The sequence below is a fragment of the Triticum dicoccoides genome, chromosome 6A, assembly GCF_002162155.2.
Source record: "Triticum dicoccoides isolate Atlit2015 ecotype Zavitan chromosome 6A, WEW_v2.0, whole genome shotgun sequence".
Classification (NCBI taxonomy): domain Eukaryota; kingdom Viridiplantae; phylum Streptophyta; class Magnoliopsida; order Poales; family Poaceae; genus Triticum; species Triticum dicoccoides.
Window position 1 is genome coordinate 502,482,544 of NC_041390.1, and position 11,559 is coordinate 502,494,102.

General features: G+C 44.8%; 1 protein-coding gene across 1 annotated transcript; it reads right to left on the reverse strand.

The window, feature by feature from the left end:
• Window positions 1-2,452: 2,452 nt before the first annotated feature.
• On the reverse strand, window positions 2,453-3,553 carry LOC119315071. Its single transcript, XM_037589742.1, has 2 exons — window positions 3,440-3,553; window positions 2,453-3,350 (listed from the first exon to the last, which is right to left on the reverse strand). The coding sequence occupies exons 1-2, from the start codon at window positions 3,526-3,528 to the stop codon at window positions 3,056-3,058; spliced, it is 384 nt and encodes a 127-aa protein (XP_037445639.1). The 5' UTR covers window positions 3,529-3,553; the 3' UTR covers window positions 2,453-3,055.
• Window positions 3,554-11,559: the final 8,006 nt, after the last annotated feature.

The following is an 11,559-nucleotide window of genomic DNA, read 5'->3' on the forward strand; positions in this document are numbered from 1 at the left end:
GACAACCTTGAATATCAAGAAGGATTAACATCCACATAGAAATATGAGGGCATCGCTTAAGAAAGGGATGAAAACACATTTGGCATTGAAGCAACTGGAATACCACAACTCAAAACAAAACAAAGGATTGGCTTGCAAAATAAGCCGGAACAAACATAGGATAGAGATTTCATCCGAAGTTTTTGTGGTGGGTCCCACATGGGCTCGATCGTACAGCACCATCATGTACAAGGCAGTGCACATGACAAATGAAGCATCCCCAAGTTAGCATAGCCAAGGACTCTTTAAGACACAACGAGACCACTGTAAAACCAAGCGTGGATAGGCGGACCACTAGATGTCGAACCCCAATCTCATATCATGCATCTATCGGAAAGATATCCTAGGAGCTACTTGAATTCCCACTTATAAACTCCCAAAACTATCTGGTTATGCAATCAGGTGTTGGGGATACAGGGGAAGCATGATATCTCACCCAAAACTAGCAAATCCTACATCCAGCTGTATCCATCCTTCAACACATAACCAATAAACCTTCGGAAATCATTTACCTCAACCTTCGAAAAGCATCCGTTATACGAGTTATGGCAATACTCCCGAACTCCCGCCCCAGTACTGGGTGGCATCGAGGTTATCTCACCAACAACTGCATAAAGGATATTTTCGATGTCGGCAAACTCAGGTATTCCAGAACTGCAACGATAAAATTGTGACGACAACACCTCGGAGCTCAACTCCCCGGGACACTGCCACAACCCCTAAATGTCAGGAGGCACCAAGAACAATGTTCTCGTCACAAAACCATCGGAACGATTCCAAGATACCCACGTGATCCTAAAAAAAATGTGAAATTTGAGAAGAGAAGAGTCAAAACTCTACGTCAGGAGGCCTCACCAGAGCGACGAAGGGACTGAGGAGTAAAAAGAATCCTACTCTCCGATATATATAATCCTATAAGACTCAAAACATTTTTCTAGACTCAACAATGTCAGCGATTCGATCAAGCAGGGGGCTCCTAAGTCGGGGAAGGCTCTGATTACCAACTTGTAACACCCGCGATGCGGCTATATCTCCCACGTGTCGGAGCACGACTTAGAGGCATAACCGCATAGTAGGCATGTCGCAAGAGGGGTAATCTTTACACATCCCATGTACTGAATAAGAAGGGATAAAGAGTTGGCTTACAATCGCCACTTCACACAATACATAAATATAGCATTACATCATCCAGAATACAATCAAGGACCAACTACGGAACCAAATAAAGAAAGACAACCCCTAATGCAAAAGATCCCCGATCGCCCCGACTGGGCTCCACTACTGATCAACTGGAAGCGAAACAACACAACAAACACGATCTTCATCGAGCTCCCACTTGAGCTCAGCTGCGTCATCTGCACTGGTATCAATGGCACCTTCAACTGTTTGGAAGTATCTGTGAGCCACGAGGACTCACCAATCTCACACCCGCAAGATCAAGACTATTTAAGCTTATGGGTAGGAAAAGGTTATGAGGTGGAGCTGTAGCAAGCACTAGCATATATGGTGGCTAACATATGCAAATAAGAGTGAGAAGAGAAGCAATGCACGGTCATGAACTAGAAGTGATCAAGAAGTGATCCTGAAACTACTTACGTTCAAGCATAACACAAGAACCGTGTTCACTTCCCGGACTCCGCCGGAAAGAGACCATCATGGCTACACACGCGGTTGATGCATTTTAATTAAGTTAAGTGTCAAGTTTTCTACAACCGGATATTAACAAATTCCCATCTGCCCATAACCGCGGGCACTGCTTTCAAAAGTTAAAAACCCTGCAGGGTTAACATCATCTATTCGAATAGCCGGTTTAATGAAGTATGATGCATGTCCGGTTTAATGAAGCATGGCATGGCAAGTGCACAAACAACACTACAAGTTAAGTGGAGCTCAATATGCAACGAGTTGCATATTGACGGAACACCACATTTAGTTATTTCATTCGATCTCATTTATGCACCCAACAATAATAAATGTTTTTTAACAAGACAAGGGGTGAAGCACAACAAAACTACCTATCTAGGCAAGTTTAAATGAGGCCGGAAACAACGAACAACAATTCCGGTAAATCCCCATATGCATATTTTAGGTTTGGTACTGTTCTGCCCTAAACCAAATTTTAGATTTGTTAAACATGCAAAGTAAGTACACCATGTTAAACTAGGCATTTTTCTACCCCATTTACATATAAAGTTTATTAGGTTTGGAGCTACGGTTATTTAGTTACGAATTAAATCATTTTAGCATGGCATCTAACCAAATTAAAGCAAACATCATTTTAAACATTCCAAACATGGATGAAAATTAGATATTATGAAACTAGATAAAAAACCAAGCATTTTTCATATATAAATTATTTTAAACCGATGCACGGTTGAGAAGTTATTAAATGCATGAAGTTTAGGGACCAAACTGTAAAACTGGCGCTCTCTAGATAATTGCTAAAATCGCAGATCTAAAAAAACCATCACGGGCCGAAACTGGCTGGCCCAAACAGTACAGAGAAAGGAAAAAAGGAGGCGCTGGGGGTGTGGCTTCACCTAGTGGGCCTTGGCCCGTTCGGTGCAGGAGCTGGCTGGGTGATGAAGCCCACGCAACTGATGCGTGCATGGCTTGGTGCGGTTTGGTCAATGCGAGGCGGCAGCGCTCACTCGAGGAGCAGAGGAGGCAGCACTCCTCTAGTGGTGCCATGGTCGCATGGCAGCAGGAGTGAGGATCGGTGGGAAGCAGGTAACAGCTGCAGCGGCGGATCCGACCGAGATGTCAAAGACGAAGGCGAAGAGGAGGCAGGAGCACTAGCAGGGGGTCGCGAGGTAGACCAAGAGCGGTGGTGCAGGGACTCAGCAGCGGGCACTGCACAGCGGGACGACACCAGGCGAGCTAGGCAGCCAGTTCTGGGCGAGGGGCAGCCGGTCCTCATCGGATTCATGGCCGAAGGCGGGGTCAATACGGGCGCCTGATTTGGGTCAATGCAGAGGAGGTCCAGGACGAGGCCAACAGCGGCGCAGTCAACGCGCTAAGCAGAGGAGGCGGGCGACTGGACTTGCTCGATCCCGAGTAGAGTAGAACAAGTGGCCGGCGGTGCGATAACAGGCAATGGCGGCGACGCGACGCGGCAGGAGCTCCTGGAGGGCAGGGACTTGGCGTTCGGATCCGCCGGATCGAGATGAGGCGAGGGCGGCGCCATGGATGAAGTGGTCTGGCGAGGTCTGGCACGAGACAGAATGGACGGAAGGCTGCAAAGAGCACCCTGGGAGGTGTCGGCCATGGCGGCTCCAGAGCTCCATATGATGCCATGGCGCGGGAGCATCCTGCAGTGAAAAGAAAAGGAGAGAGAGACAGCATGAGTGAGAGCTACGGGAGGAGACAGGAGAATGAGAGGGAAGGAAGAAGGCACGACCTGATTCGGTGCTCCGGCGAGGTTGCTGCAGGGCCGGAGGAGCTGTGGATCTCGTAGATCGAGGGGAGGAGGCTGGTTGGTTGGTTCATCGCTGAAAATAAGAGGAGTGGCGGCGGCGTGGGGATGGGATGGATGGGACATAATCCTAGATTCTAGGGTTTGGTCTGGTTATAAATAGGTAGGGGATTAGATGTTAGACTATTTGGTCCCTCCAATAAAAATCGAACGGTCCGAGATGAATAGATTAGGTAGCCCAATAAACAAAACGGAGATATTTTGTAGACGTTTGGGGATGATCCGGATCCAATGGTTACGACTGCCCGGGTCGGGTCCGGGGAAGTTTCAGACGCGCACGTGAGGGGTCGGTGCACTGTGCAAAGAGGGGTTTCCGGATCATGCGATCGCATCGGACGGCTCCAGACGCGAAGAGGGGGGTTAGGTGGATGGACTAGGTCGGCTGTGTAGAGGGGCTTGGGCTGAGAGGAGAGGAAAGAAGGCAGCCCGGCAACCGTTTCCGGGGACCGAAAACGTCCGATGATAGACCGGCTACTATTGCCGCTATAGTTATCCGTTGGGGCAGGTGGCCTACCTACACTATAATAAGACCGCACGCCAACTTTCAACCCATTCCGAGAACATTTTCCGGCCACTTATAAAATAATATTTCGGACGTGCCGCGGGCGCGTGCAAGTGTGTCTGGGCTCAGAACGGACAACGGACGGAACTGGGAAACCCGGACGGATGCAAGTTTTCGAAAACATGCAGATGCAATGCAGATGATGACATGGCAAGATGCAACACACAAGCGAATGACATGGCAACGACGGTGAATAACTGGAAGACACCTGGTGCATCGGTCTCGGGGCGTCACAGCGCTGTCGTGTCCACGAGCTCCTCCGTCATCTGCTTCGTTGAGCTAGCCGAGCCCCGAGCGCTCGCACGCTCTACTCTGTCGTCTTCGACCTCGTCTTCACCGAACGCCGCCGGAGATCCCCTTCGCCGTCACCGCCGCACCAGCTCATCCCCGACCTCGCTGTCTGCCTCATTGTGATCGCCGTGAGCCCTGCTACCTCCTCCTCCTCTATGTTTGCCTTCTCGAGCACCACAGCGACCGCACCAAGCTCGCCCGCACCCGCCGCCGCCACCGCACGTCGCCGTCATGGCCACAACCATGTTGGCTTGATTCCGAGCACGCCGCCGTCTTCACCGCACTCGCAGGAGACCGTAGCACCACTCCACGCACCTCGTCGTGCCTCCTAGCAACGAGTTCAAGCTCGTCCGAGCTCCGGCCGCCGCCAAACTCATCGCCAGCCACCCCAGCTCCACCCACTGCCACTACTCTACGCGGCTCACTCCTTGCATCACATAGATGTGCTCTGCCATCGTTTTGGTCGCCGGAGCACGAATCCCGCACTGCCCCACCGTATTTGGCCTTGCCGACGGCTAAACACCGGCGAGTTTGACCCCGCTGACCGAGTTTGACTCTGGGTGGGCCGAGTTTGACCCCCTGGGTCTATGACAAGTGGGACCCGCCTGGTAATTAAGTTAGGATTAGGACTAACTAAAAATTAGTTAAACTAATGACACTAAGACGCGGGACCCACCGGTCAGGTTTGACCTGGACCGTCCCCGTTGACTGCTCACGTCACCCTAACGCAATGCTGATGCAGTAAATCATTTACTGGATTTATTGTTATACAGGAAATTCCAGAAAATGTTCTAAACTTCAAAAATTCATAGAAATTAATCTGTAACTCCAAATGCAAAGATTTATATATGAAAATTGATCAGGAAAATCCAATCTTTCCATCTGTAACTGTTTCATGCATGTAGAACACTTTAACCTTGCTGTTTAAGTGAAACAAGATAATGAAGTAATATGACTTCATATCATGCGCTTTTATTTGAATCTTTGATTCAAATGGACTCAAACCAACCTGTTTTACAATGCATTAGCCAAAACACACCCATATTGGCATTTCATAGCATGCATCATATTGTTGCATATTGCCATGTGATGATTGTGTTCTGTTGTGTCTTTCGTGGTAGGTTCTACCTCCAAGGATACCTAAGAATATCCAACTGAAGGGCAGTATCCTACTACCACTCCATCAGGCAAGCAGCCCCATTGATCATATCGATAAAATCCCATGTTCTCGCTCCTGCTCTCATTTACTGCATTTAAGACAACAACATTTCAAATTGATGTGTGCTGCGGTAGTTGAACCCTTTTCCTCTACATGACCTATCATTGCCATAGTAACTAGATGAAACCCACTAGCATGTGTAGGAGTTGATTGACCCATGTGTGTGTTTCCTACCTTGCTATGCCTGCTATGCTTAGAATCGTGTCAGGTCTGGTTCATCTGGGTGATGGGCTAGAGTGAAATTAATATGTCGGTAATGTGAGTGATGTGTTGAACACGATTTGGTAAAGGTATCGATGAGAGGCCATGTAGGAGTACATGGTGGGTTGTTTCATTGGAACCATCCTTAAGCACCGAGATCTGTATGTGTGATTTAAGAACCAGCTACTACCATGCATTGGGCCCGAAACCAATGGACCCTCTCGGCTTCTTAATTAGCCTAGTCCTCTGTCCAGGAGTTGCAACTAGTTTCTGGTGTTTATAGGATATGTGTTGGCGGCCGTGCATAGCGCTGACCCTAGGGGTGGGCTATGATGCGGTAGATACACCGTGGCCGGGTATGCCAGGCACCCGTTTGGTGTCTCGGAACCCTGTACACATCGTTCGGGGCCGTATGTGGAAACATCGGACGGACTCCCTGCAGATGGAACCTGGACAGGCGATAAACCTGGACTAGAGACTTGAGTGTTTAGGTAGGCCGTGGCCGACACCCTCGTTGGGCTTCCGCTTGAAAGTTGTCGAGTACATGTTGTGTAAACGACGATAAGTGGTGAGAGCGTGTATGAAGAGGTACACCCCTGCAGGGTTAACATCATCTATTCGAATAGCCGCGTCCGCGGTAAAGGACTACTTGGCTGCCTATATAGTTCATAGACAAGTAAATGGATACTCCTAAAAGACTCAAGACAAGTGTGAGTGTCGTGGATGGCCCTTCCGTAGGATGACGGAGGAGGATCCACGGTAGTGTATTGTTGTGGTGAGTAGTGGACTCGTGTGCGCAAAACATTTACAAGATGCTGTCTCGTAGGATAGCTTAGCCAAGAGTCAAAGCTAGCTTGCTGCAATAACCCCAATATCCTTCTTGAGAATGTTGCATGTATAGTAGGATCTATTTTAAGACTTGCTGAGTACCTTTGTACTCATGTTTTCTTAATTACTGTTGCAGAAGAGAACACCGCCCCCTCTGATGGGTTCTATGTAGATCTCGACATTGACGAGTGACTTGCCACCGAGGTGGTGATCCAGAGCCGTGAAGGGCCTTGTAGATAGACATGCTTCGTCAAGCCTTCTTGCTTTCTAGTTGTTTGTACTCAGAAAAGTTTGCTTCCGCATGTGCTTGTATGTTTGCATGACTTGAGTGTCGGGTCGTGTGACCCCTACCTGTATGAACATATTATGTATGGCTCTCTGGAGCCTTCTAAATAAAGTACTTTGAGTTGTAGAGTTTTGTTGTGATGCCATGTTGTATTTACACATATCAAGCAAATTGTGTGTATGTTTGAAATGCTTGGTATGTGTGGGACCCGGCAATCTAGTTGTTTATCCTTGGTAGCCTCTCTTATGAGGAAATGTAGTCTGGTGCTTCCACTGAGCCTTGGTAGTTCGGTACAGCCCGGTTTACCGGAGTCCTGCTAGCCCAGCACTACTGCTCCAGAACACTTAGACTGGCCGGCATGTGATTCACTTTGTTCCTGTGTCTGTCCCTTCGGGGAAATGTCACGCGGAGACATCCGGAGTCCTGTTAGCCTGCTACAGCCCGGGTTCCCAGAGTCCTGTTAGCCCAGTTGCTACAGCCCGGATTCATATGCTGTTGAGCCACATGCTCGAGGTTGATTCATGTATGCCTGTCCCTGTAAGTTAGTGCCACTTTGGGTTCACGACTAGTCATGTCGGCCCGGGTTCTCTGTCATATGGATGCTAGCGACACTATCATATACGTGAGCCAAAAGGCGCAAACGGTCCCGGGCCATGGTAAGGCGACACCCGTGGGAATACCGTGCGTGAGGCCACAAAGTGATATGAGGTGTTACAGTCTAGATCAGTGTGACTTATAATCGGGGTCCTAACAAGAGGAAATTCAATACCTCCAAAAATAATCAGTGGAATTTTTCCAATAGAGTTGATACTGTGGACTTGAGGTTGTTTCCTCGAAAAGTGTACCGTATGCTCATTGCCATTGACATGAAAAGTGATATTGCCTTTGGTGCAATCAATAACAGCCCCTGCAGTATTCAAAAAGGGTCTTCCAAGAATAATAGACATACTATCGTCCTCGGGAATATCAAGAATAACAAAGTCCATTAAAATAGTAATGTTTGCAACCACAACAAGCACATCCTCACAAATACCGACAAGTATAGCAGTTGATTTATCAGCCATTTGCAAATATATTTCAGTAGGTGTCAACTTATTCAAATCAAGTCTACGATATAAAGAGAGAGGCATAACACTAACACCGGATCCAAGATCACATAAATCAGTTTTAACATAGTTTCTTTTAATGGAGCATGGTATAGTTGGTACTCATGGATCTCCTAGTTTCTTAGGTATTCCAACCTTAAAAGTATAATTAGCAAGCATGGTGGAAATTTCAGCTTCCGGTGTCTTTCTTTTATTTGTAACAATTTCTTTCATATACTTATCATAAGGATTCATTTTGAGCATATCAGCTAATCACACACACAAAAAGATAGGTCTAATCATTCTAGCAAAGCGCTCAAAATCCTCATCATCCTTTTTCTTGGATGGTTTAGGAGGAAAATGCATGGATTTATAAACCCATGGTTCTCTTTCCTTACCGTGCTTCCTAGCAACAAAGTCTCTCTTATCATAATGTTGATTCTTTGATTGTGGGTTATCAAGATCAACATCAGGTTCAATTTCTACTTCATTATCATTGCTAGGTTGAGCATCAACATGAACATCATTATTAACATTATTACTAGGTTCATGTGCATTACCAGATTGTGTTTCAGCATCAGAAATAGAAATATCATTGGGATTCTCAAGTGTGTCATCAACAGGTTCACTAGAAGCATGCAAAGTCCTATATCATTTTTCTTTTTCCTCTTCTTAGAAGGACTAGGTGCATCAACATTATTTCTCTGAGAATCTTGCTCAATTCTCTTAGGATGGCCCTCAGGATACAAAGGTTCCTGAATCATTTTACCACCTCTAGTCATAACTCTAACATGATTATCATTTTTCTTACTATTTAATTCATTGAGCAAATCATTCTGAGCTTTAAGTACTTGTTCTACTTGAGTGGTAACCATAGAAGCATGTTTACTAATAAGTTTAAGTTCACCTTTAACATTAGCCATATAATCACCCAAGTGTTTAAGCATATCAGCATTGCGTTTTAATTCTCTACCAAAATAAGCATTGAAGTTTTCTTGCTTAACCATAAAGTTATCAAACTCATCCAAGCATGGGCTAGCAACCTTAGTAAATGGAATTTCAGCTTTATCATATCTATAGAGAGAATTTACCTTTACTACATGTGTCAGGTTATCAAGACCATGTATTTCTTCAATAGGTAATGGATTAAGACCATGTATTTCTTCAACAGGCGGTAAATTAAGACCATGTATTTCTTCAATAGGAGGTAAATTCTTAACATCTTCAGCTTTAATACATTTTTCCTTCATAGATTTCTTTGCCTCCTGCATATCTTCAGGACTGAGAAATAGAATACCCCTTTTCTTCGGAGTTGGCTTAGGAGTTGGTTTAGGAATTGGATCAGGAATTGGATCAGGAAGTGTCCAATTATTTTCATTATTCAACATATTATTCAATAAAATTTCAGCTTCATCTGGTGTTCTTTCCCTGAAAACACAACCAACACAACTATCCAGGTGATCTCTGGAAGCATCGGTTAGTCCATTATAAAAGATATCAAGTATTTAATTTTTCGTAAGAGGATGATCAGGCAAAGCATTAAGTAATGGGAGAAGCCTCCCCCAAGCTTGTGAGAGACTCTCTTCTTCAATTTGCACAAAATTATATATTTCCCTTAAAGTAGCTTGTTTCTTATGAGCGGGGAAATATTTAGCAGAGAAGTAATAAATCATATCCTGAGGACTAAGCACACAACCAGGATCAAGAGAATTAAACCATATCTTAGCATCACCCTTTAACGAGAACAAAAATATTTTAAGGATATAATACTAGCAAGTTTTCTCATGATTAGTGAACAAGGTGGCTATATCATTTAATTTAGTAAGATGTGCCACAACAGTTTCAGATTCATAGCCATAGAAAGGATCAGATTCAACTAAAGTAATTATCTCAGGATCAATAGAGAAATCATAATCCTCATCAGTAACAAAGATAGGTGAAGTAGCATAAGCAGGATCATATTTCATTCTAGCATTTAGAGTTTTTTGTTTCAGCTTAGTTAATAATTTCTTAAGAGCACTCCTATCATTGCAGACAAGAAAATCTTTAGCAGTTTCTTCATCCATGACATAGCCCTCAGGCACAACAGGTAATTCATATCTAGGGGGAGAGTCTTCATCATCACTTTCATCAATATTATCAGTTTCGATAATTTCATTCTCTCTAGCCCTAGCAAGTTGTTCATCAAGAAATTCACCAAGTGGCACAATAGTATCAAGCATAGAAGTAGTTTCATCATAAGTATCATGCATAGCAGAAGTGGCATCATCAATAACATGCGACATATCAGAATTAATAGCAGAAGCAGGTTTAGGTGTCACAAGCTTACTCAAAACAGAAGGTGAATCAAGTGCAGAGCTAGATGGTAGTTCCTTACCCCCCTCGTAGTTGGGGGATAAATTTTTGTTTTCGCGTCTTTGAAGTTCTTCATAATGATAAGCAGATGTAAATCCCAAGTGACTCAAAGAATAGAGCTATGCTCCCCGGCAACGACGCCAGAAAATAGTCTTGATAACCCACAAGTATTGGGGATCGCAACAATTTTCGAGGGTAGAGTATTCAACCCAAATTTATTGATTCGACACAAGTGGAGCCAAAGAATATTCTCAAGTATTAGCAGCTGAGTTGTCAATTCAACCACACCTGGAAACTTAATATCTGCAGCAAAGTGTTTAGTAGCAAAGTAATATGATAGTAGTGGTAACAGTGGTAAAAGGTAACGATAGCAAAAGTAATATTTTTGGTGTTTTGTAGTGATGATAACAATAGCAACGGAAAAGTAAATAAGCGAAGAACAATATATGGAAATCTCGTAGGCAATGGATCGGTAATGGAGAATTATGCCAGATACGGTTCATCATGTAACAGTCATAACCTAGGGTGACACAGAACTAGCTCCAGTTCATCAATGTAATGTAGGCATGTATTTCGAATATAGTCATACGTGCTTACGGAAAAGAACTTGCATGACATCTTTTGTCCTACCCTCCCGTGGCAGCGGGGTCCTAATGGAAACTAAGGGATATTAAGGCCTCCTTTTAATAGAGTACCAGAACAAAGAATTAACACAAAGTGAATACATGAACTCCTCAAACGACGGTCATCACCGGTAAGTATCCTGATTATTGTCACTTCGGGGTTAACGGATCATAACACATAGTAGGTGACTATAGACTTGCAAGATAGGATCAAGAACTCTCATATATTGATGAAAACACAATAGGTCCAGATCTGAAATCATGGCACTCGGGCCCTAGTGACAAGCATTAAGCATAACAAAGTCATAGCAACATCAATCTCAAAACATAGTGGATACTAGGGATCAAACCCTAACAAAACTAACTCGATTACATGATAAATCTCGTCCAACCCATCACCGTCCAGCAAGCCTACGATGGAATTACTCATGCACGGCGGTGAGCATCATGAAATTGGTGATGGAGGAAGGTTGATGATGACGATGGCGACGGATTCCCCTCTTCGGAGCGCTGAACGGGCTCCAGATCAGCCCTCCTGAGAGAGTTTAGGGCTTGGTAACGGCTTCATATCGTAAAATGCGATGAATCCTTCTCC

Bases quoted from the DNA above. Each gene is read 5' to 3' on its own strand.
- LOC119315071 (XM_037589742.1), bottom strand. From the start codon at position 3,528: ATGAACCAACCAACCAGCCTCCTCCCCTCGATCTACGAGATCCACAGC. The intron at 3,351-3,439 runs GTCGTGCCTTCT...TTTTCACTGCAG, and splicing joins TCGCCGGAGCACCGAATCAG to GATGCTCCCGCGCCATGGCA.